The sequence below is a fragment of the Diadema antillarum genome, unplaced genomic scaffold, assembly GCF_040938485.1.
Source record: "Diadema antillarum isolate AM-2024a unplaced genomic scaffold, OU_Dant_1.0 seq00000146_RagTag, whole genome shotgun sequence".
NCBI lineage: Eukaryota > Metazoa > Echinodermata > Echinoidea > Diadematoida > Diadematidae > Diadema > Diadema antillarum.
In genome coordinates, this window is record NW_027271221.1 from 726386 (window position 1) to 754212 (window position 27827).

General features: G+C 39.6%; 1 protein-coding gene across 1 annotated transcript; it reads left to right on the forward strand.

The window, feature by feature from the left end:
- Positions 1-13273: 13273 nt before the first annotated feature.
- Positions 13274-27821, forward strand: LOC139727724 (uncharacterized; the record flags this gene model as incomplete). The annotated part of the gene is made up of 7 exons (XM_071638702.1): positions 13274-13307; positions 14088-14191; positions 22030-22100; positions 23054-23123; positions 25311-25530; positions 26608-26780; positions 27463-27821. Coding segments are annotated over exons 1-7 (1031 nt in total), but the record flags the coding sequence as incomplete, so codon positions are not given.
- Positions 27822-27827: the final 6 nt, after the last annotated feature.

Genomic DNA, 27827 nt, shown 5'->3' on the forward strand with positions numbered 1-27827 from the left:
GACACGCAGCGCACACTCAGCATACGAGCAAGAATACAAAAAATACACGCATGTACATGTACTTCGTCACTACTAATCTTTTTTTGATCTACTAGTATATAGTATAAAGCAAGGATATATCAATGGGCCTTACCGTAAGGCAAATATGTTGGGTTTTTTTTTTTTTCAAAAGCATCACTTTCATAGAGATTTTCTTTCTTAAAGTCTTTCTAAAGTAAATTCGATTTAGTACGTCATGATAATTATCTATTAACATGATATATATCAGCCATGATAATAATTATTATCATCATTATTCCTACAATAGTTATATTTAATATTGTTGTCATTATATTCTATTATCTTTGTCACTTTCATCATAGAGCTAATTACCATCATTATAACCAAAACAGTGGTTTTGATCACCAAAGTTGTTCACTTGCAATATCTAAGAGAGTTGATTTCTTTGGCAATGGTAGCTATTAGTAGTTGATTCAAGTAAGTTGTATTCACTGCGGACAATCATGCGTAAATCTTGACCGAAAGACCAGTCTGTATCTTGTCGTCCGGAGATATGTTTCGCGGAGACTACGTCTGGCTTCACCTAAGTCTACGGAGGATAGCCGTTAAAGAAAAAAAGAAAAAAAAAAGAGACTTAAAAAAAGAGACTCCTCCCCACAGGTGGATTTTTCTGCCTAGTGTGAAACTGATCATCAGAGTGTTTGTGGATAGCACGCAATTTTCTAGCTTTACAGTTCTGGTTGAGGTAAGGGATTCATGTTTTGAACATTTGTAAGTGAGATAACGAGAAACAGCATGTAATTTTAAGAAGGATTCAACGTTTATTTGATGAAAATTGGTTTTGAAATGGCTGAGATATCGAAAAAAAGTGATAATAATAAAAGGCGACAGGCCACAACTTTATTAAGATCTCTTTGTTTCACCTTGTTTTTGGATATCTCAGCCATTTCAAAACCGATTTTCATCAAATAAACATTGATACTCTTTAGAATTGCATGCTCTTTGACATCTCATAGAGTGGTTTCTGAATATCTCGCAAAATGTTAAAAGCTAAATCCTCACCTCGACCAGAACTGTACACACCCTTAGTGCTCACAATAGATTGTGCAATAAAATACTGTCACTGTAGATAAGCAGGTGTTGTTTTTATCATGCACTATTATGTGGAAGTAACAATAGAAGTTACAGTGGTAGGCCTGTAATGTTCATCGTCATCATCATCACCGGACGGTCACCGTCATCATCATCATCATCATAGACGAGATCTCATTGTTTCATTGTGTCGGACGTTGGCAGCTGCCGCCGTTAGATGGCGCGATACAAGAAACCGCCAATCGTTCAAATGACTTGCGAGACAGGTCACATCATGCAGACTGAAACAGAGAAAGAAAAAAAAAATGAAAGAATTCTTTTTTCTTGCAATCTGTTTAGATTAACACAATGATGCACGTTAATCAATATACCCTTTATGGCACCAGGGAATTGCACTACAGGGTAAATGCTATTATCACCAAGCCAATTACTATGATGATGATGTTTAATGATGATGATGATGATAATAATCATAATCATAATCATAATCATAATCATAATAGTGGCCTCTTATAAAGCGATGTTCCAAGTCCATCAAAAGTCCATAAAAAAATGACGCCTATGGCACTGAAATGATGATATGAGGCCTAAGTAGCTACAATTTATTACAAAAAAAGAAAAAAATCATAACTAAAAAAAAAAGCAAAACGTTCCAGATATTAAAATATTTTTCTCATCTTTCTCGACTGTTGGAAGTTTGGATCTACGTACTTATTGATATATGAGTATCTGAATATAAGAACGACCCAAGTCCATGGAAGACCATTTCGATTAAACTTATAAAAAATTCATATCTTTTTTATTTGTCCAATAATATTCTATTAACTGTGATGGCAAAGCAACATTGTATAAACAAATTAGAACATATGAAGAGTTTGTTTGCAAAAACCGATAAGTCCATATTTGCCAAATGGAGATATTTGCGATTAAAGGTCAAGAAAAATAAAGAGAATGATAAGAAAATTTTTGATTCTTTTGACCATAACTTCAAAAATATACCTTTATATGTAGTGACCAATATATAATTTAAAAGGTATTATTTTGTACTTTATGACAAAGATCGTACTTTAAAATCTTCAAAAATGGACTTATCGGTTTCTGCAAACAAACCCTTCATATTATTATGACAATTAACATGGAGAGGCCATTTTGTGTGATGGACTTGGGTCATTCTTTGATTCATATGAACTTGGGTCGTTCTTTGATTCATATGCATGATATTCTGACATAGAGATGGGAGAAGGACGAGAGAGGGCGCTGTAATATGAATGTAAGAATGACCCAAGTCCTTCATTCTTACATTCATAGAAGATATAACTCATTCATTTCAGGCGCTTCCGGGGGTAATTAGGCTTTATCATTTCTACACAAGATGAGTCCATGCATAAGCTACAATTTCCCATATCAAACTGAATTTGGCCAAAAATTGGACTTGGGTCGTTCTTATATTCAGGTAATCATGTATTTCTCTGACATAGGACCTACACGTTTTTTGTGCTTTGGTTTTGTTTTTGTTGTCTTTGGTTCGTTTCTTTTACTATCAGCAGTGCGTGCCCTATGGCTATAATTGATCATGATGAACATATTTTTTAAAGGCCTATAAAGCTTTCAGGTTAATTATCAGTGTGATATTATTCACTGAATTATATTAAATGAATAGCAGATGGGAATATGCATACTAGATACTATGTAGCAGTACATGCTGCATACTTTCATTCATAGACATTACAGATGAACGTGTATGCTCTTATAAAACAGTCATGTTTCCCTTATCATATTTCATTGTTTCTGTTGTTTTGCCTTGCAATTTATTTTATGCGTGCAGTTTGTTCATTAGTCCAGCACAGAGCTCGTAATCTATGCAGTCTGATAATACGCTCACACACACACGCACATACACACACACACACACACACACACACACACACACACACACACCACCACCACCACCACCACCACCACCAACAACAACAACAACAACAACAACAACAACAACAACAACAACAACAACAACAACAGCAAAACAAAAACAAAAACAAAACAACAACCATAGTGCTATTACTTTTTCCTTTCCGAAAGATAAAGATCGAATACTAAAGTAATGTGTATCATATTATAACCTTCGCACATCAAACAATATTGCTATATAAATCAATAGTGAACGGCCGTTAGGTAGCTGCTAAAACCATTTACCAAAATAAGGTCCCATTTCATACAAGATGTTAGGATAGCAACTCTTGCTGGAATGGCAACTTCCCATAGCGACAGCCAATCAGGAAACCGGATTCTTGTTGTCACCATGCTACAATCCACAAGATTTACTATCAAATCAACTCTTTATGAAATGGGGCGCAATACCCTTTTCCTTTTAGGCCTATAAATATGTGTATAACACGTACATTATTGTACAAGCAAATGGAAAACTTGCAAGATGATGACATCAACTACCTCGTCTAACAGGCAATTAATCTTAGTTAGTAATAATGGTTCTGTGCTGTTTGTAATTTTACATAGTGATATAGGAAGAGATATTCGCGGAGAGTGGCACCAGATGTACGTATTATTATGAAGAGTTTTATTGTAAAATGAACTATGAAGCACCATTAATTTTTAAACAGTTAAATGTAAGCACATTGAGCGAAACAAAACTTTTCTGGCCTCAATAACTCGTAACCTCACAAGGAATATTACTGAAGTTGTGGTTACAAATATCCTTTACTTTCTTAAAGACAGCAATAATCGCAAATATCTCAAATCTTAAAGATAAAAAATGGGGCCAGCTCGTTTTGTGATAGAATTCTTCACAATCAGAGTTTTAGAAAGGACCCTTGTTTTATTTGATGCACGTCACGAGACCGACACCCACGAGTCATACAGCCCACAAGTCATACAGCTCACAAGTCATACAGCCCACGAGTCATATCAGTTCACAAGTCATACAGCCCATGAGTTCGACACTAAGCCAACAAGACCCACGAGACCGACACATTACGCGCCGTGTTGTATCTGTCGAACTCGTGGGCTGTTTTTACCTAGTGTCGAACTCATGGGCTTTATTTGCCTAGTGTCGAACTCATGGGCTGTATAATGACTCGTGAGCTGTATGACTCATGGACCTGTTTTCAATGTCGGACTCGTGGGCTGTATGACTCGTGGGTGTCGGTCTAGTGGGATGACCCCGTTTTATTGGCGAAAAAAGAGGCTGTGAAAGAGGAGAGTGAAGGAGGGAAGCCATTATAGGGAAAGAGTAAGGAAGACAATAATGACAGTCGGCTGTCGCTATTGCCTTCCTTAGACTCAAAATCTTTATATTGATTGTCACTTTCCTCCTTCAATCTCCTCTTTCTAGGGTTTTCTTCAAGTCATGACTATTGGGGGGGGGGGGGCTATACACACACATCGTGCTATCGATACAGTAAACCTATCTTCCTCATGACACTTTTTAAAATCTGATTAAATCCACTGAAAATAACAAAATATATGATTAATTTACATAACAAACGAGGCTTAATTGAAATTATTTATTTCTCTCTGTCGACCTGATGAGGATCTTAGTATAACATCGAAAAGATCTTGAAAATGATACTTTTGAATTCAAACTTTTTATAATGAACCTTTGAAATCAAATATTTAAACTTCTTATGTTATGTTTGAAAATTAAAGAGATTGATGGTTTATCCATCTGAACCACAGTAAGAAAAATGTCTTATTTCAACTTGAGAAGAACGTTTATTATAGATAAAAGATACTTTTGAACATGGAAATGAAAAAAAAAAAATCGAGGAAAGAAGAAAAAAAAAGTGAAAAAGAAATTTTAGGCACTCTTGAGGTAAATCAAAGCTGAAGTCCTCGCACTTTAGACAGGTAACGAATTAACGACGTGATACTTGAATATGGTATGAATTAATATCAAACTTTTTAGGCCCACATTTCATTGCTTTGAAAATAACTATTTGGCATAAAATCTTAAGCTTACTTCAGCATTCTCTCTTTTTTTTAAATTAACATATTAGTTTACATGATCTTTTTTTAAAGATACAGTATTGTTCTTATATCACGTTGAATCTAATTCATGGCAAATAATGTTCATTAGAAATTATTGTTATTCATTTAGAGGTCTACAATGTTTTGATTTAGAAAAAAGAAAAAGGAAAAAAAAAAAGTGAATACATACTAGTCAAAGAGTTTTTCCCCAGTGGTGGGGAGGAGAAAATCTCTTTGCGATGCGGTACGTTGTCGAACAGCGCCACCCAGCGACGACGGCCGGCTATGAGGTCTATTTTTGTGGGGAAAGTGCCTGAGTATTCTGATAATGAATGGCCGGAATATCGCTTTGGACAGAAGAATGCAAGAAAGTTACCGGAGAAAATATTTTGCCTTGAAACGGAAATGTGATTCCTTGGAGTTGGTGAGTATGTTTCCAAAGGTTTCAGAATGATGCACGGCATCAGCAAGCCAAATTTCATCGCTGAAGCGTACGGACGGTGTGTGTGTTGTCGTTGGATCAGTTTTACACGAGTCCCACTCGTAAACTTTTATGTGTGAGGGAGTTGGACTCCTTCAGATCGTGCACTTGCACTAGCTAGACCTATTTAGTATTAGTAATTACTCGCAATTCAACACGCTTGCAAGGCCAAGGGATATTTGCTCCACTACTTTCTTCTTCTTCTTCCTTTCCAATACAGTCCACCATCGATGTGTATCATCGTACTTTTGGGTGATGTGCGGTGTGCTGTGCAATTGTTCTCCTGTAAAAAAGGGGAAATTTTCTGGGTGCAGAAATTTTTGCGCATTTCGCTCAACCAGCAATGCAATGCCGAATGGCCAATGCCAATAAAAACTAAAGCTAACGGCAGTATTAAACGCCAATTATTTTTTGAAAGGTTATCAAACATAGTAAACGGGTAAAACTGATATTTCATTTTATGATAAGGCCAAGTAAAAAAAGAAACCAGTTTCTCGTCCTCGCACGCATCGATTTTGGCCGCCGCATCGATTTTTTTACTATTTACTATTTTCAAAATGGCGCTGAAAATACCAAGAAATTCATAATTCTCGTCCCAGTCCGCTCCCCGCCCGCATCGATTTTCAGTTGCCGCATCGACTTTTTTGATATTTACTATTTTTTCGGCCGCCGAAAAAAAATCGACAATTCACCTACCAATCGTGATGTCTCATTTTACGCCTTGCGTCCTCTACTTAGCTGTATAGTACAGCTGTAGCTTCTGTAGTGCGTATGTAATAACGCATGCATTTCACACTGCGAGCTCGGCAAGAAGGAATGACCCACAAAGCAGTCGAACTGTAGTTGGATGGGCGCGGGCGGGCCGGCCTGGGCTAGCTGTGATGTACAGCGCACTCGGTACGTCGTGAACGCGAGCGCGGCTACATTTTTGCGATCAATCGTTGTCAATATTCCACGCATATTTCGCGCATTGTTCGTATTTTTCCCCGTTTATATTTCAAGCGGATGAATTGTACTGTACAAATGCTTGTGAGGATTGTATGAGTTTGTATACATTTTCATGTTATTGTGACTATGTGCATGTGTGTGCAGTGTCGGAAGGTACGGTGCCGGTGCAATGGCCGTGCCGCACCGTATTGGCAAAGTGTGCGTGTCTGTAGCTAGCTAGCTGGATCTGTAGCTGTCCAGGGTCGGTCACAGGTACCATCCCCTGGTCTGTCAGCTGTCTGCACGCATGTATGAACACATTCGAATGTGTAGAGCCCGTACACTCTACATTGCATCTGACGGCGATGTATTATTCTATTTTGAAGAGAAAATGAATGCACTTTTCCAGCAAATGTAGAATTATCAAATGGGTGTATCTACAAAATAAATAACTTTTCCACGGATTCTGGTTTGTCTCGTATTTCTGCGGGATACTTTTCTTTACGATGTAAATTCACGGACACGACCGTGAGTCGTATCAACCCATTCTGTAGTGTGGTATACAATCATTCTCATCCAAATGATGAGTGATTATCAAATGTCTTTTTAGAACATGAAGAAACATCTTTAAATTTTTAATGCTATAATGCCATATCAGTATCATTTTGACATCCATCTGCAATTGTACAAGCTAGTTTCCAGTTGAATGTGCTACAATTGTACTGTGAAGAAATGCAGATACATACCAGCTGTGTGGACACAAAAAGTCACAAACACCATTGATGAATAAAGCAGTGTTTTGAATATCATGGAATTAAATTTCAGTCGTACATTCTTCGTTGAAAGACATGTTTTATACCTGTTTCATTTAATAGCACAATACATCAGAATTGCAAGTACACTGGTATCAGAAATGCCATTACAACGCTAAATACCAGTATTAAGATGGTCATTTTCTCTTGACATCTGTAGTGGAAAGAAAAAGCAAATGTATTTCTGCATGCATGAAGTTTCATTTCAAGTATGGTACATAATCTATTTGTTTGAAAATGCACAGAGTGCAGGCAAGACATACACTTGGGACCTGGTCTCTCATAACACAGCTACCAGAGTGATATTTCATTTCATAAATTTGATATAGAAAATATAAAACCCTCTCTCGTTACCTTTCTCAGAATTACCGGACGAGAAACACATATTACTTTCATTTTTACAATCCCTGAAAAAATAGTAAGATAGCAAATAGTAAGGACCTCCCTCATCGCCTTGCTCAAAAAACCCGGACGAGAAACTACTATCTTTTTTTACTTGGCCTAATCTCGTCATGTGAAAAATTAAAATTCTCACCTCTCTCTGTACCATGCAGTTTGTGATGAGGAAAGCAACTCATCCATAAATTTTTCTAAATTATCAAAGGGACTGGGCTGGGTCTGTACAGTACTGGTTGAGATGAGTTGAACATTAAAGTAAGATAATGAGAAACCTCTTATGAAATATGAAAGAGCATGTAATTTTAAGAAGGATTAAACATTTACATGTATTTGATGAAAATTGGTTTTCAAATGGCTGAAATATACCAAAAAGTGATATTAATAATAAAAGGCGACAGGCCACGCCTTTTATTGATATTAGGATCTCTTTGTTTCACCTTGTTTTTGGATATCTCAACCATTTCAAAACCGGTTTTCATCAAATAAACTTTTGATACCCGTACCCATTAGAATTGCATGCTCTTTGACATCTCATACATAGAGTGGTTTCTGAATATCTCGCAAAACGTTAAAAGCTAAATCCTCACCTAAACCAGAACTGTACACACCCTTTAATATGGGGAAAAGCATACATTTTTGGTATTTTCCATCTGGCGACCTGATGAGAGTTCTAGCGATGAGTTGCCAGCAGCATGCAGTTTGCATAATATGCACTTGCATCGGACCCACATGCACGGCCTTGAGCCATTTTTAAAAAAAGTAGAATTATCAAACAGAACACTACACTAGTTGTAGTATAAGGAGGTAAAAGTGTCACAAATGTACACACTAGTAGTTATGTACATGTATGATGTACTGTATGCATGGTTGTTTTAATGTGTATGTACACAGGTTGACCAGATTCATGGAGAACATTCTATATGGTATATATATAGTACATACAGGCTGACCAGATCAGAGGAGAATTTTCTAGGTGATATACAATGTAGCTATACAGTACATGCATGTAACAGGAAATACATTATAGCTCACTCAATCTAGATTGATTTAACCCGTTCCAGAAAGTTCTGGGAAGTGCTTACATGTTTGGCTGAGTGAGGCACTGTCCCTGTAGCCCAATGTGATTGGTAGTTATTTTTGGTAATGATGTTTTGTACATAGTTAGGCAGTGAGTCATCCAGGTTTCCTGGAACTTGGACTGGCTAGTAGGTTGGAGAGAGTTATAGAATGTGCTAGAAGGGGTGAATAGATAGTATATAAGCTAGAGAAATTCTGCAGTAGGCAGAGTACCCAACACCTCTGCTCTGAGAGTTACGTCACTTCTGGCTCTGAAGCGACTTGTTATAGTCAGTCCTGTGTTACCTGCTGACCTGTTATGTTTGTGGAGATACTTGGCCTGGGAGACATTTTGCCTGCAGAGAATTAATGTGCCTTCATTGGACTCCATATTTTAATGTCAACGGACATTGCTACGGCAAAGCTGTGACGGGCTGGATTCCTAGCTGGACAATATAAAGTGAATCATCATTCAACGCATCGACTGGACGTGGTCGTTGGATTCTGCACATTTTGCTGGGAACATTATACTGTGGATCTATTGTGGACATATACCCTGGAATTATAACGCGGACTATTGTAACCTGTGCCTCTGGATTTACGTCGGAGGAATCATTCATCAGTGCGTCGCGGATCATTCATTTGTGCATCAAGCATTGTATTTGGACACTACCAGGGAACTGTAGGGATTTCGTGATTTAGTGAGTAAGTGATTTCACTACCGATTTATAACTGTTTCTATTGATCATTGTTGTACTGATGTGACGCCGATTACCAGTCTGTACCCACAATATCACTGTTAATAAACCGCCTGAACATCACTTGATTGTTTCTTTTGTGCGATCATTCTCGGAGTGATTTTGGTCGTAACAAAATTGGGGGCTTGTCCGGGAATTGAATTTAAAGCCAAAACTTAGAATTTGGAACGTTCCGGAACTTAGAATATTGGTACAGACAAAATACCGGCTGAGTTGATTGTTCACTTGTATATTGTGTGTATTACATTGTGACAATGTCAGTCAGTACAATGGATGTTCAGGCATTTGTTCAGAGGACAGATTTGTCCCTCAAAGATTTGCAAAGGTTACGCAAATGTGATTTGACTGCTATTGCACAGCATTTGAATGTTGATGTTCCACAAGGTGTAAGGAAGGCAGAAATTCTTGACTTAGTAGCTGGTCACATGGAGCTCAAAGAAGAAATCGACATTCCAGATCAAGCTCAAATTTCTGATCAGACACGGCTTGAGCTTGCAAAATTGGAAATAGAGAAAGAGAAGATGAGATTAGAGAGGGAGAAAGAACAAAAAGAACTGGAAATGAAGAAACTTGAAATTGAAGAGAAGAAAATGGAGCAACAATTGAAATTGCGTGAGATGGAATTGACTCATGCACAAACTGTTGGAAATCGTGAAAGGGCTCCCTCTGAATTTGATTTGGCCAAGAACATTCGATTGGTGCCAAAGTTTGAAGAAAACAGAGTTGATGCATACTTTGTGTCATTTGAGAAGGTGGCTAACAGTTTGAACTGGCCACAGGAATTTTGGCCCTTGCTCCTGCAAAGTGTGTTTGTCGGCAAAGCAGCCGATGTGTACTCATCTCTCTCTGAAGAGCAATCACGTGACTATGCTACAGTCAAGAAAGCAGTGTTGAATGCTTATGAGTTGGTGCCAGAGGCGTACAGACATAAGTTCAGAAATTCGTACCGAAAACCAGGCCAGACACATGTTGAGTTTGCTCGTGAAAAAGAAATGATGTTTGATAGGTGGTACAGATCCCTGAAAGTGGATCAGGATTTTGATAACCTACGTGAGGTTGTTCTCTTGGAAGAATTCAAAAAGAGTGTTGCTTTCAGTGTGAGGTCACATTTGGATGATCACAAAGTGACAAGTTTGCACAAAGCAGCCTTGATGGCTGATGAGTATGAGCTGACCCCCAGAAATGACAACAGACCACCTTTCAGGAATTTCTCTGGAAATAAGAGAGACAAAAATCAGTCGAGCAATCCAAAGAATGCTGGTCCTGAAAAAGGCACGAGTTCTGACACTTCATCGGCACCAAAGCCTCAATCTGACAAAGGGTCCAGTACAAGTGCAAATGTCATCAAATGTTTTCACTGTAACAAGACAGGGCATGTAAAGTCACAATGTTGGAAGTTGCAAAACAAAACAAAGAAGGACTTGGGATTTGTCATGTCAAAAAGTGTCCTACCCGAAAACAGTGTCCCGTTCAGTGAAACACAGGCCATTGAAAGTCAATCTCCCAAATTCAAAGATAGGCTGAAGCAGGTGGATGAGAGCTATCGTAGCTTTTTGTTTGATGGTGAGGTGACCCCATGTACTTCTGGTGAGGCAGGTAAGCCAGTGGTCATCCTGCGGGATACGGGGGCCTCTCAGTCGTTGATGGTGGATGGTGGTTTGACTTTTCCACCAGACAGTGCAGTGAATGCAAAAGTCTTGATTCAGACTGTTGATGGCAGTTATATGTCAGTGCCACTGTATAGAGTGGATTTGAAGTGTGACCTAGTTTCTGGTCCTGTGACTGTTGGAGTTGTTCCTGAGTTGCCCATGGCAGGGATTGATTTCCTGTTGGGGAATGACTTGGCTGGGGACAAGGTGGTTGCGTCTCCAGTTGTTTCAGATAAACCAGTGGTGGTTGCTGAAACTGAGCAGTTGCAGGAGGAGTTTCCTGGGATTTTCCCAGATTGTGTTGTGACTAGGTCTCAGGCTCGTAGAGCTGTTCAAGATGATGCGGATTCTGTTGATGTGGAGGAGAATTCCGGTGTTTGGTTGGCAGAAACCTTTTTCAAGGACTTGAATGATGGGGTTGCTGTATTAGGCTCCGAGGCTAACAGTGATGGGCTGTTTAGCAAGTCTTCCTTGGTTGAAGCACAGCAGGCAGACTCTGAGTTGAAAGGCTTGTCTCAGACGGCGTGTTCTGAGGCTGAGGCTGAAAAGGTCCCTGAGTGCTATTATGTCAAAGATGGCATTTTGATGAGGAAGTGGAGACCTCCCCATAGGCCAGCTGATGAGGATTGGACGGTGGTCCGTCAAGTTGTTGTCCCTCCTAGTTACCGCGGTGAGATCTTGAGGATTGCTCACGAGTTACCTGTTGGCGGCCATTTAGGCGTCAGAAAGACAAAGGATCGGATCATGAGGCATTTCTATTGGCCAGGGTTGAATGTGGATGTGGCTGAGTTTTGTAAGACTTGTCACACATGTCAGGTGGCTGGTAAACCACAGCATTCAGTGAAACCGGCGCCATTGATTCCGATTCCTGCGTTTGAAGAACCATTCAGTCGGGTTTTAGTCGACTGTGTTGGACCTTTGCCTAGGACTAGGTCAGGTCATAAGTACCTCTTGACAATCATGGATATGTCTACACGGTTTCCAGAGGCTATCCCCTTGCGAAATATCACTGCTAAGACTGTGGTAGATGCTCTAGTGCAGTTTTTCACTAGGTATGGGTTGCCCAAGGAAGTGCAGTCTGACCAAGGGTCAAATTTCATGTCAGGCATATTTCAAGAGGTGATGTATCGTTTGGGTGTGAAGCAGCTGAAGTCGTCAGCTTATCATCCCCAGTCCCAAGGTGCGTTGGAGCGCTACCACCAGACCCTAAAGACAATGATTAGGGCATTTTGTGAGGAGTATCCCGAGGATTGGGATAAGGGCATCCCTTTCCTGCTGTTTGCAACGAGGGACTCCCCAAACGAGTCGACGGGTTTCAGCCCATTTGAGTTGGTGTACGGTCATGAAGTCAGGGGCCCACTGAAGCTCATCAAAGAGAAATTCATGACGGAGGATGATGAGGTCCACCTACTTGACTACGTGTCAAAGTTTCGTGAAAGGCTTTCAAAGGCTTGTGAGGTAGCTAGGAAACACTTGAAAGTGTCACAAGACTCCATGAAGAGAAAGGCAGACAAAAATGCCAAAGCCCGAACTTTCAACCCAGGTGACAAAGTTCTTGTACTGCTGCCCATACAAGGTGAACCACTGAAAGCCAAGTTCAGTGGCCCGTACTGTGTCAAAAAGAAACTTAATGATGTGAACTATGTGATCAGTACGCCAGACAGACGAAAAGATCAGAGGGTGTGTCACGTAAACATGCTGAAAGAGTACTATGAGAGAAAGGCTAGTCAGCCGGTAGGTGTAACCCAGGTGGTAGAAGAAGAAGTAGATGAAGAGGGAGAAGCTCAAGATGAGAATGGAAGTGAGCCCTCTAGTGCCAGGTTGTCTAACTCAGAGATGTTAGGGAAAGTAGATGAGGCACTGAACTACCTACCTGATAATCAGAGGAAAGATGTGACTAGTCTATTACATGAGTACAAAGAACTGTGTAAAGACAAACCAGGCTGCACCCCTCTGGCTGTACATGATGTTGATGTAGGAGATGCTGACCCTATCAAGCAGAACCCTTACAGACTAAACCCAAGCAAACTGCAAAAAGTAAGGGAAGAGGTTCAATACATGCTAGACAATGACATAATAGAATCTAGTAAAAGCAGTTGGAGCTCCCCAATTGTCATGGTGCCCAAAGCGGATGGGTCTCAAAGATTCTGTATAGATTACAGAAAGGTGAATGCCGTGACGAAAACAGACTCTTTCCCTATTCCCAGACTAGAAGACTGCATTGACAGGGTCGGAAATTCTGCATATGTCAGTAAAATAGACCTTCTAAAGGGATACTGGCAGGTGCCCTTGACCGACAAAGCCAGAGAGATTTCCGCCTTTGCTACACCAGATGGCTTGTTCCAATGCAAAGTAATGCCATTCGGCATGAAAAATGCTCCGGCCACCTTCCAACGGCTGACAAACCAAATCATTGCTGGACTTGACAATTGTGTAGTATACATTGATGACATCCTAGTGTACAGTGACACGTGGGAGGAGCACATTACACACTTGCGGCAACTCTTCGATCGACTCAAGGAGGCCGGATTGGTGATTAATCTGGCAAAGAGTGAATTTGCAAAGGCCAAAGTAGTGTATCTCGGGCATGTAGTCGGTCAGGGACAAGTATTGCCAAGAGAAGCAAAGGTAGAGGCTATACTAGGCTTTCCCATCCCCCAATCCAAGAAGGAGTTGCTCAGATTTCTGGGCATGGCTGGTTTCTACAGGAAATTTGTACCGAATTTCAGCACTGTAGTCACCCCCCTAACAAACCTGCTGAAGGGCAAGGCAAAGTACACCTGGACTGATGAGTGTCAAAGAGCCTTCGAGAAACTAAAGGCAGTCCTTGCTAATGAGCCTGTTTTGGCAGCTCCTGACTTCGCCAAGCCATTCAAGGTGGCGATAGATGCTAGCGATGTAGGAGTGGGAGCGGTTTTGCTCCAAGAAGATGAAGAAGGCACTGAACGACCAGTTAGCTACTTCTCCAAAAAATTGAACGCATACCAGAAGAAGTACTCCACAATTGAGAAGGAGGCTCTCAGTCTCATCCTTGCCCTCCAGCAATACGAAGTGTACTTGACAAATAGCAAAGGGGAGATCACGGTCTATACTGACCACAACCCCTTGGTTTTTTTAGACCGGTTCAAAATGAAGAACAACAGGTTGTTCAGATGGAGCATGATGACACAGCCATATGCACTCAAAATCAAACATGTGGCAGGCAAAAACAATGTAATTGCCGACGCTCTGTCAAGAGTGTAACATGAAGAGAGTATTAAAGGTGAAAAGTTTTCACCGCATATCATTTCCAGTGTATGTGTTAAGCATATTCATTAATTTGTGCAAAACAGTTTGATATGATTGTATAAGCTCAGAGAATCCAAGCAATATCATTGTAAATAGTATCCATGGAAAGAGAACATGGAATTAATACAGCTATCCAAAAGGCATGTGATAGTATGTGATTATTGTTGCTTGACTTGGACTTTACCTCACATTCATTGTAAATAACAATGAGAAATTGTGAAGGTAAAAGAAACCCTTGCTACAGCAAGGCTTTCTTTTTCCCATGGGGGATGGTGTCACAAATGTACACACTAGTAGTTATGTACATGTATGATGTACTGTATGCATGGTTGTTTTAATGTGTATGTACACAGGTTGACCAGATTCATGGAGAACATTCTATATGGTATATATATAGTACATACAGGCTGACCAGATCAGAGGAGAATTTTCTAGGTGATATACAATGTAGCTATACAGTACATGCATGTAACAGGAAATACATTATAGCTCACTCAATCTAGATTGATTTAACCCGTTCCAGAAAGTTCTGGGAAGTGCTTACATGTTTGGCTGAGTGAGGCACCGTCCCTGTAGCCCAATGTGATTGGTAGTTATTTTTGGTAATGATGTTTTGTACATAGTTAGGCAGTGAGTCATCCAGGTTTCCTGGAACTTGGACTGGCTAGTAGGTTGGAGAGAGTTATAGAATGTGCTAGAAGGGGTGAATAGATAGTATATAAGCTAGAGAAATTCTGCAGTAGGCAGAGTACCCAACACCTCTGCTCTGAGAGTTACGTCACTTCTGGCTCTGAAGCGACTTGTTATAGTCAGTCCTGTGTTACCTGCTGACCTGTTATGTTTGTGGAGATACTTGGCCTGGGAGACATTTTGCCTGCAGAGAATTAATGTGCCTTCATTGGACTCCATATTTTAATGTCAACGGACATTGCTACGGCAAAGCTGTGACGGGCTGGATTCCTAGCTGGACAATATAAAGTGAATCATCATTCAACGCATCGACTGGACGTGGTCGTTGGATTCTGCACATTTTGCTGGGAACATTATACTGTGGATCTATTGTGGACATATACCCTGGAATTATAACGCGGACTATTGTAACCTGTGCCTCTGGATTTACGTCGGAGGAATCATTCATCAGTGCGTCGCGGATCATTCATTTGTGCATCAAGCATTGTATTTGGACACTACCAGGGAACTGTAGGGATTTCGTGATTTAGTGAGTAAGTGATTTCACTACCGATTTATAACTGTTTCTATTGATCATTGTTGTACTGATGTGACGCCGATTACCAGTCTGTACCCACAATATCACTGTTAATAAACCGCCTGAACATCACTTGATTGTTTCTTTTGTGCGATCATTCTCGGAGTGATTTTGGTCGTAACAAAAGTAAAACTGATATTTCATCCTTTGATAATCTCGTCATGTGAAAATTAAAACTCTTACCTTTCTCTTCCATGCAGTTTGTGATGAAAAGAATTCATAAATTTATGAGGAAAAAACATGCTTTTTGGTATTTTTCATCTGGTGACCTGACGAGAGTCTTACTAGCGATGAGTCGCCAGCGTGCAGCTTGCATGTGTTACAATGCACCTGCATCAGACCTGCACGAACGGCCGTGCTTGTGTGCCCTCGAGTTCTCAATCCAGCACCCATGCACACACAACACATGCAATTCGCCTTTTGCCAGTACTCTCATAGGGTCGCCATTGGACAGTCATTTTGTCACTGTTGAGCTGCCACCCTTATTTTCTTTCATTTTTCAAAACACACCCATCATTAAATGATTTGACCCAATGCTGTAAATGCCAAAGTTCAAAATGATATGTGATTTAACCGCCCTCTCTTCAAAAATATTGTCTCCCCCTGAAGAAAAAGTGGACGTCACGTGCCTGACCTGTCGCGTGAGCACTCTCTAGTGTGTGTGTGTGTCAAACAAAACACAGTACAAAGTTTTAATACTCGTACATGTCCATAAAGTTCTTGCGGGCCACACAGAGATTTGTCACTGTGACGGAAGGAAATATTTTTTACTTTCGCTCGATGTAAAAAAAGAGCCATACACATGAAATAATAAAGTACGAGAAGGACAAATAGCAACAGGCGCATGAACGTTAATGAACGAGTAGCGACTTAATGGTAGGTAACGTTAGTGCGAAAATAAAAGCATGGGAATATTTTTGCTTGCCATACAATGTATGTTCCAGTAGTTGATGTCTTGATTCTACGGAATTAAAACCACGCAAAACTCTTCTTACCCGGCTGACCGTGAAAAATTAGTCACACGAAAATATCCACTTTTACAGTTTGCGAGTACAGTACTCTCCGTGTAATCGGGCATCGCTTTACTCCGTTTAATTGGGTAGTAATGTCAAAACCAGTTCCAATGCACATTAAAATTACCTGATAATCGGGTTGCCTCTCCGCATAAATTGGCAAATAATTTTCTTCTATTCTAATTTCTACCCACATTTTATCGCAGATTAACACTTTAAGAAATTATGAATGTCAAATTTTCCACGGCTAATCGCATTCTTTGCTTAATTTGCAAAGAAGACCGATCATTTGGGGAGTGATTAAGCATGAAAACACATGTACCAGTACCAACTTGCCCTACGTAAATGAACATTGTAGCTGGCACTCACAATTGCATAGACAGACAGGAGTTGAACACACTTGCTCTACCTCCCTTGCTCCGCAACAACATTCTCAACACGAGAAGTTTGCAACGAAAATCAGGCCATGCACGAGCTCCATAATTTTGCTTTTCTCCAGTCACTTCTCGAAAAGTAACCCGATGTTCTATGTGACTTAAGTGCAGACAAAGAGACGTGTTCATTTCGGAAAACGCCTGCATAATAGCGAGGAGTCAATAGTCAAACGACAAAGTTTTCTGAAGACATTATTATATCAATAAAAAGAGTGTAAATTATTGCTCGTGACTGAGCAAGTATCAGGTACAACACGTACAATTTGTATGTACAGTTGAACCTCTATTATCCGGCCTCCCTTTATCCGGATCTCTCTATTATCCGGACGCAATCTCGCCGTGATTTTTTTAAAATAACTACGGGAAGAAAGGGGGATTCCCAACTCCTTGAGAACTCCTACCCAAACACACATGAATTACATATGGGTCAATCCACGTCAAATCATCCAGTGCTTGTCACCCGACCCCCTCCGATTTTCTTTAAAATTGCACCAAATGTTCCCCAAAGTGTCTGACGGAAAATCCCAAAATATTTTGCCCCAAGGTCAATTGGTTGCTAAGATACAGCCTCACATAGCAACCGATGCGCATTCCAAAATATTAGTTAAAAGAAAATTATGCATTTTTGATTGATTGTGGTAGCATGGATATTTATGCAAAAGTGTTCATTATCTGGAAATTGAGAGAACTTTATAGTCTTTGCAAGAAAAAGTGACTGTGACGCGAATTTGGCTTTTCGTTAACGTGCACGAGGTCACCGAAAATGGTGTTAAATGTTAATTTCGAAAATTTTAATGCATATTTAGAGGCTAATATCTTCCACATTTCATCACCTTAGGTTCTAAAATATTATGCTGTTGAAGGCTTTGACTTGCTCAATAATTTTGAAAAAAATTAGCGGATTCGTGCTTGCCGTTTTTACGGAGAACGCCCTCAAAGTTGACAAAAATGAAAAATGTGCCAAATTCAAGGTCACGGATCACCCTTCGTCCCACCTAGGAATGACATCAATTTTTTTGTATTGATAGACATTTACCTATATTATCTTGGGTTACCAAAGAAATTTTGCTACCGAAATGTTCAATGGTAAATTTACCCCACTGAAAATGGACGTAAACGGCCAAATTCCCATGTAATATCACATATTGGGTTTAGAGGACATTATAAGAATGTCCATGCTTTCAGGCTGAAAAGCCCTAGCCCTGTGATATTTGCTGTAGGGGTAGTCTGTTATACATATTTTAATAATGTATACCACAAAACACTTTTATTACATAATAATGACCTTGAAATTTAATCCAAAATTTGATAAAAACAATAAGTCGCTCTATTTTCCTCATTGCACTGCATGTAATATGTGTTTTGAAAGACTTTTCACAGAGCAGTATTTCAAGAATTATGAAAGCTGACAGCCTACCATATTAAGGTTCTAAACTATTTGTGCTCTTCTTTCAGATTTAGTGTCAATTTGATCATGAATGTTATACCCTTGACCTTGAAGTGCTTCTAAAAATAGCTGTAAATTTGTTAACTACAAATTACACACATGACAGGTGTTTTATGGCATGATATACTTGTGATTCTTTCACAAACACAAAAGCTTTTTATAGTGTAAATGTTATATACTGGAATAAATCTATACGTGCTTGCAAGATTATGTTACAATTAATTACTTTGTTTTGACAATGACCCTCAATTTCAATCACAAAAGGGGACAGTAATATTTTGTGACTTTGTGTGCATTTCCTATGGAAAACAGTGCTTTGTGGTGAAATTCATAAAAACTTGACCATTTTTACTATTTATCACTTTGATTGATTAATTCTATTCAAATTATGGTAGAAAAAGTGGGCTGTGACAATTTCCAATAAAAAAACCCCACAAATGTTGTAGAAAATAAAAAACAAAGAAATACATAACAAAAATTCCAAAAACAAGAAAATACATAAGAATGGAAATCATTTTGGAAGTTGTCATAAGTTACAGAACAAATCCCCCCAAAAAGAAGACTCTCAGTGCTTTTAATGTGCGTTTCACAGGCTAGAATTAGAATCTGATGTGTTGGGTGCAATGTCCATAATATCAACTATTACTTAAATACAGGTCTTTATGGCCAGGAATAGGCATTTCTCCTGATTTTGAAGGTCATAAATTCTGGGTCATTGTCAGAACAAAGTAATTGATTGTAACATATCTTGCAAGAACCTATAGATTTATTCCAGTATATAACATTTACACTGTAAAAACTTTTGCGTTTGTGAAAGAATCACTAGTATGTTATGCCATAAAAAACCTGTTGTGTGTGTAATTTGTAATTTTAACAAATTTACAGCTATTTTTAGAAGCACTTCAAGGTCAAGGGTATAACATTCATGATCAAATTGACACTAAATCTGAAAGAAGAGCACAAATAGTTTAGAACCTTAATATGGTAGGCTGTCAGCTTTCATAATTCTTGAAATATTGCTCTGTGAAAAGTCTTTCAAAACACATTATTACATGCAGTGCAATGAGGAAAATGGAATGACTTATTGTTTTTATCAAATCTTGGATTAAATTTCAAGGTCATTATTATGTAATAAAAGTGTTTTGTGGTATATATTATTAAAATATGTATAACAGACTACCCCTACAGCAAATATCACAGGTCTAGGGCTTTTTATCTTGAAAGCATGGACATTTGAAATGTCCTCTAAACCCAATATATGATATTACATGGGAATTTGGCCGTTTACGACTATTTTCAGTGGGGTAAATTTACCATTGAACATTTCGGTAGCAAAATTTCTTTGGTAACCCAAGATAATATAGGTAAATGTCTATCAATACAAAAAAATTGATGTCATTCCTAGGTGGGACGAAGGGTGATCCGTGACCTTGAATTTGGCACATTTTTCATTTTTGTCAACTTTGAGGGCGCTCTCCGTAAAAACGGTGAGCACGAATCCGCTAATTTTTTTTCAAAATTACTGAGCAAGTCAAAGCCTTCAACAGCATAATATTTTAGAACCTAAGGTGATGAAATGTGGAAGATATTAGCCTCTAAATATGCATTAAAATTTTCGAAATTAACATTTAACACCATTTTCGGCGACCTCGTGCACGTTAACGAAAAGTCAAATTCGCGTCTTAGTCACTTTTTCTTGCAAAGACTATAAAGTTCTCTCAATTTCCAGATAATGAACACTTTTGCATAAATATCCATGCTACCACAATCAATCAAAAATGCATAATTTTCTTTTAACTAATATTTTGGAATGCGCATCGGTTGCTATGTGAGGCTGTATCTTAGCAACCAATTGACCTTGGGGCAAAATATTTTGGAATTTTCCGTCAGACACTTTGGGGAACATTTGGTGCGATTTTAAAGAAAATCGGAGGGGGTCGGGTGACAACTTTTCTGAAAATTGGATGATTTGACGTGGATTGACCCATATTACTTCCAATATGATTAACATACATTGCATCAAATTTCCTTCCAAATTGCTTACCTTCAGACATTTCAACATCCCGAAACATCCCCAAATGTAACAATGAAAAGGTTGCAGTATACACATTACTACATGTGGCACTACAATGGGCTACATCAGTACATGTGTATGTATATGTACATGTATAAAGCATTGAGTCTCCCGTATCCGGCCAAATCCCTTATCCGGATGAGCCCCGACTTATCCGGATACGAGAGGTTCAACTGTATAATGTGCTAAGCAAGCACGCGTGTTAAGCATATAGTGTAGGTGTTTGGTGCAGTGTACAATGCATGTACATACACATTTTGTGTGTCAATTGTTCTTCTGTTAAACGGGTATTCCGCTTAATCGGGTAAGAAACGCTCTGTTCGAGCCTACCCGATTATGCGGAGAGTACTGTATAACACGTATAAAAAAACAAAAAAACAAACAAACAAAAAACAATGTAGGGAGTTGATTAGGCCTATGCTATCCTTCTACAAAGGAGCTGAATCTTTTTTTGCACCTCCGCTTTGAATTATTTTGCAGAAGTGCAAATGGTCGAACTGGGCAACGAGTTCCACAGTCGTATGGAGTCTTGAAAGCCTGTGTTCGGGCAAAACTTCAAATTAGGTCTAGTTTTAAAGGAATTTTAATATGAAACTTGTGCCCACATCCTTTTATAGTACTAAAGTAGTCCCCCAAACTCACCACAGCAGCAGCAGCAGCAACAACAACAACAACAACAACAACAACAACAACAACAACAACAACAACAAGCACTTATCATCACTCTGCATATGTTTGGACTTGACATTTTTTTTTTCCAGACTCAGCTCAGTCAGATGCATATCATAAGTTGGTAGGGGGCCTATAGCCCAGTTTTTGACGAAACTATTAATGCTGTAGTCAATCACATACGATACTCAAACATATGTTTATAGTGTTTACACTGTTACGCATACTTTAGGGTGCATACATGTACATGTACAATTGTATGTGTGCAATTACGGCTCCGAGAGATGATGCTAACCAATTCCTTACACAAAGATGTCTTTATATTAAATGCAATTTTTTCCCCTCCCCCCACTAATTTTGCTATACCACTCTATAGTCTTACAGTGCCTTACCCTTTGCCAGTGTGCATAATGTTTGCCTATGCAGGGATGTACATGCGCGTGGATATTTGGCAAGTAATGGAGATGGCGTGCATCTGTGCGTAAGCGGATAGCCGAAGGGTGGGGTGTTATGTAAAGTGGTATAGCAAAATACAATTGTAAGTACACATACAGCAAGGAAGTCTTTCCAGAATTTGGATACTATGTGTAAAGAATCACTTGCCATTATCTCTGGACATCTCTGATGGGGTTATTGTATCTACAAGGTGTATCTCATTTGTTGTTTCTTTATTTTTCAGAGCAATGAGAGAGTGTTGAACAGACTCTGCCATGTCAAGAAGTACATTCACAAGCTGTCAAGAGAAAGGAGGTAATGGAAATCAAGATAATCAGTATCAGCACCCTTTTAATACTAAGATTCAACTGCACGCAAAAGCTTACATTGTAGGTTTCTGCATGTAGCCAGCCCTCAGTCAAATTTTGGACAGCATTAAGGTCAGATTTTGGGCAGCTTACATGTACAGTTGACCATTTGTTGACTGAGATGAAACTACTGCTTGTAAATAACTGGCCAATTCACTGACCTGTGTTCTTTGCCAATTGGCATTTATATACAGTGGACTCCCATTATAATGAAGTCCCCGGGACCTGCAGTTTTCTTTCGCTGTATCGAAATTTCGTTATAACCGAACAAATAATAAAAAACAGAGAGAGGATAATGCTGCTGCCTGAATTTTTATTTCGTTGTAAAAACCAGAATTTCATTAAAACTGTGTTCGTTATAATAGGAGAGTGCACTGTACATTTTGTATGTCCTTAGACAAAGCGTCAATGAGCACGGAGTATGAAACCCTTCTAAACCAGTTACCTTATTATGTCACCTCACCTCCCTCATCGGATTATGACTTTGTCCTGCCTAAATGGGTCATCAAGCTTTCATGTGAGGTCAGGTTTGGAATTTTAATCTAATGGAAATGTAGGTCATGATATTCAGATCTGAATGGGTTTTAACTGGAGAACTGGAGAAGATTGTAATGACAGTAGGTAATTATGGGTAAATCATCGCAGAGATACATGTAGATGTACATGTAGATACATCTAGTAGAAGGTACATTACAATTACTCCCTCCAAAAAATGAAACGGCAAAATTAGAATCTGACTGGCAAAAAAGTTTAAGATTCACTGTGAAAAATGTATTTTATCTTCAACAAGTACATTGATATGTGACACAAGAGCTCGTCAATCCTAAGTTCTTCTTTGGTTGTTGTGAGAAGAATGATTGATGATGACCCTCAAATCTGATTTCCTTTCAATTACTACAGGGGTTTGGCTAAGAAGCTGACAGAGCTTGGCGATGAGTTCAAGAAGAGTGATCTGACCATCCCTCTGGAGGTAAATGACAACATCTGAAGAACATAGAGTTTATGAGGGGATCTGTGTAAGAGTAGATGTGTATTCAGTGAAATGCATCAGGTCAATCATCATTTGTCACTACAATCACCATGATATTTTATTAACCCGTTGAGGACGAAATCCAAGTACAGTTAAACTCGCATAAGTCGATCTTCTTGGGACTGAGCAAAACACATCGACTTAGGCGAGTTTCGACTTGTGCGTAAGTCAAAAAAAAATCGACTTAACAACAGTCACACCACACATACATTATGTATAAATGTACATGTATGTTGTCTACTCTGGAGCCGAGAGCTGGAGAGGTGTGCCGCAGCACGGGTCGCCCGGCAGGGCCGCGGCTAACTTTGCATGGACAGTGCATTAGCATTGGCACAGGTCCGATTACTTTACACCCTTGTTAAACCTTGGGGAAGTGAATATGAACGATATTTGAGCAGTGATTGATTCCAGTTTACCATACCGTGGCTTGAAATGCGTGTAGAGGTGTACTTCTGATTTACCCGTGCCCGTAACTTTCCCCCTACTTTCCGCTTTGAAAACTCAGCAGCTTCATCCATCCACTGCACAGCGCAGACTGCAAACATACACAGACTATACACAGTCCAGTCACTGTACGCACAACTATACACAGCCCAGTCGCTGTACGTACACGTGTAGCGCTAGCGCGACAGGGCTGTACCAGCGGACCTCCAAACACGAAGAGAAGAGAGTTCAACAATCGCATGCGATCGCTTTGAATTTTGATACTTTAGATCATTTTTTTTTTTGTCACCTGTCTGGTTGGGCTAGTTCTTATGTAAACAAAAACTGGCGTCTCGTGATTTTGACAGTGATTTATTGCACAATAAAATCTTATTCTACTTAGGCGCAGTGAATTTAATGGCTTTTCCATGAAAGTATTCTTGGAATTTCATCGACTTAGGCGAGTATTCGACTTACAAAATTCGACTTGTGAGTGAATTATTACACGTAAGTCAATGGGGAAAAATCGGGACTTTTGAAAATCATCGACTTGCACGATTATTAGACATATGCGATGTCGACTTAGGCGAGTTTAACTGTATACTCGACCAGGGGTCTATGGGAAATGCGTATTGTCACAAAATCAGTCCATCCTCAATGGGTTAACCTATTGCTTGTTTGTTGATCTGTATTTAAGGTTAGTGAAATACATTTTATTGTATCATGAATGCTCTGCTGTAGAGAGAACAGAGCTGTAATGACAAGGCTTTGACAGTTCATGGCATACCATTATGGAAAGTTTCACGTTTTTTTTCTGCTTTGGTTTGCAACAGTATACAAATAGCCTTAAATTCTGTAGTTTGTTTGTTTGTTTTATTTCCATCTGAGAACATGGCAACAAGATAGCCCATATTCACCTGCAATAGCTGGTCTTCCATGGGGTCCAGTTGGATGAAAAGCAGGACCACTTCACCTGGTTAAACACCCTGCTCTTTACGATGAATAAATGAAGCGGGATCTTTCACGTACATGAGTTGTGACTCTCTCACACAAGGGACCTTTCTATGTCCTGTCCAAGGGACGGAGTGTTTGCCTCTTACTGGAGGGGACAATATGATTACATCATGTATATACAACATTGCTCAGTAGGCCGCGGGAATCGAACCGGGGTCTTTTGGATCGTGAGGCAGACATACAACACATTTTACTACCAACTGGGCTAACTCACCACCCTGTCTGACACCCCAGTGCTTTTGGCTGTGTTTTTGTGGTTGAAGTAATATGCTTACAGTTTGAAATTCAATACTGTATATGCTGTTATTTTCACATGCAGATATTTTCGCGCACTAGGAGGTCATAGACATTTTTGTGAGATGTTGTTTTTGCGAATTGATGCAGACGCTAACATAAATGCACTACCATCTAAGCGCATCGAGACATTTTTGCATGTTGTTAAATTGTCGATCCAACTGTGATTTGTGAAATTCGCGAAAAATGAAACCCTCACGAAAAATAACAGCTTAGACAGTACTAGATTTACAGTGCAGTGTTCAATGGGATGAACATACCATGACTGTTTATCCCATTCCAATTAGCTTCTCATTATTATATGTAAAATTCAAATGTGTTATTCATGTCATTTTCTTTTAGTTCCCTGGACTCGAATAATTACCGGCAACTTGGTGTGTTTTCTTCCTTTCCTAGGATGACCTTCCTAACAGCATGATAGGGGTGTCAGACAGCCCTTCATCCAGTCTACCACCGGCTGGGGATGGCCAGGGGGGCCTCAGTCCCTCTGTTTACAATGCATCTAGCACCATCAAGGTGGAAGATGCTGTCGCCACAGAGACACCACCCACAGCTCCAGGGAAAGCAAACAAGAAGAAGCGTTCGCGGGAAGTGGGCAAGTCAGAAAAGGAAAGGGGTGAGCGAGTTTATACCAAAGTTAATGACTTTCCTTTAAAAAAAACAAACAAACAAACTGAAGAGATTTGGCACCTGCAAATGTACCGTTATCTACATGTTTTATATGTTCCAGTGCACTTGAAGGTAGAACTCTGCAATTTGCTGTTACATACAATCATCACCCCACCCCACCCCACCCCACCCCACTCCCAAGAAAGACAGAAAAAAAGTGGCTTCACTGTCCTTATTCTATTGTGTTTACAAACAAGTACATTCTAGATGCAAAAATAAGACAGTCCAACATTAGGACCCTTGTTATACAATACAAATAGCAGGATGACTATCAGTTCATGTAATTTATACACACATATGCTGATTTATAAATGAAGCAAGTCAGGGGATATTGAAAAGGCCTTTGAGTCTACAAGTTTCGTTTTCATCTTCAGTGCCTGTCGTATTGAGCGGCATGCATTCACTTTGGACAATGAACGATGTTCAAGACAAATTACACAAATTGTTGGACTCCATTCTGGCTAGTTGCAATTCCTATGAATATAAACAGGGCCCCTCAACCAAGTGATGTATGGTAGCTTTGCAGTTCATCTTCTTAAAGGTCCAGTTTACCTTTGGGAGCAGTGATTTCAAAAATTTTCAAGATATCATATTTGATGCATATGTGTAGGTCTGTTGTATCATAAAACATCCTACCATATGAAATATTTGCAATAAAACCTAAAATATAAGGAGATATCAGGGTTTTTCTCAATAAACCGTATAAACTGTATACGGTTTAGTCTGGAAAATTTTTTATTATAACTATTGTTCACATTTTGTGTATTTAACAACACTTAACATCGATTATACGGATTCAAATTTTGACAGTGGTTGTTTCTATCCCTAACTCACATTTTAGAACTATTTTATAGCACTAATGCTTTCATCTGCAAATGGTAAATTATGCCTTTAAACATGCACCCTCTTTGTACTTTCAATATCTGTGATTAGTAATTTGATGCGGTGCTATCCACTACAAGAGGAATACCAGTAAATAGAATTAATGTCTTGACTATGCGTGCTACCTGCCGTCCTCTGCTAGATCCCAATGCACCCAAGAAGCCAGCCAACGCCTTCCTGATGTACTGCCAGCAGGAGCGGCAGAAGGTGCAAGACAGGGAGGGCAACGGCATCTACTCGGCCGACATCAGTCACCAGGAGCTGACCAGGCAGCTGGCCAAGCAGTGGAAGTTTCTCAGCGAGGAGGAGAAAAAGGTGAGACCAGCCTGGGCTGTGAGATAGCCAAACAACGTATGTTGAAAATTTAGGAAAATTGACGAAGTCACTTATGTCAATTTGTTTTAGCATTATCTAACTCTGAATCAAATCTTTACATCAGAACGCATCCCGTTATTGAGATGTGATGCCCTCTCCCAGTGGGAAATGATTGAATTTTGCTGGCAAAACAACATAAAAAAAAGCGGCGACACGCTTGCCCCTTCTCAACACTCATTGGTCTTGAAGTTTGCAAAACAACAAATCTACATACATGCAATACATTGTTTTGCCATTCACGAATATATGAAATATGACCCTAACACTAGGACCTAAAAGGCTCTGCAATACATTTCATGCTCTAATTAGGCATTGGTGTCAGTCATCATGCAGTTGAGAATGTTGTGAAGTGTGAAATTACATAGTGTATAGTGAAACTCTCAAGCCATGCTATCAGAGTAATTATAGAAAGAAAGTGTCAACCAGAAATGAAAACAAAAGATGTACTAGTGGACCTGCCTCATTCCAATGTACATATTTTGTGAGTGATTAAAATGATTAGTAACCCATGTCATTAATGTCATCTAATTGCTGTAAGTGATCTTGCGTTTATTTCAGTTGACCAGCAGCACAATTTCAAATTTAAAACTAACTCATCACACTGCTTCATTGTATTTTCCAGCATTATTACCTGATGTACGAGAAGGAGAAAGATCGCTACGACAAGGCTGTCAAGAAGTACGCCAAGGGAGGGGGAGGCGGGGGAGGAGGAGGAGACAAAAAGCACCCCAAAGTGGAGGAGGACGCAGAGTCCGAGACGATTGACGTCGTGAAGACGGGGCAGGAGAAAGAGGGGACGGTGAAGCGAGACCTCAGCGAGGAGAAGATCACCCTCAAGCCTGCGGGCAGTGAAGACCAGACCATCGATGTGGAGAAGGACGAGTTTGAGTTCACCGACTTCTCGATGGAGGCCGAGGAGCCGAAGATTTGCCTGGAGAAGATCGATAAGAGCAAGCTCTTCGACAAAACGAGACTCTATGGGCTGCC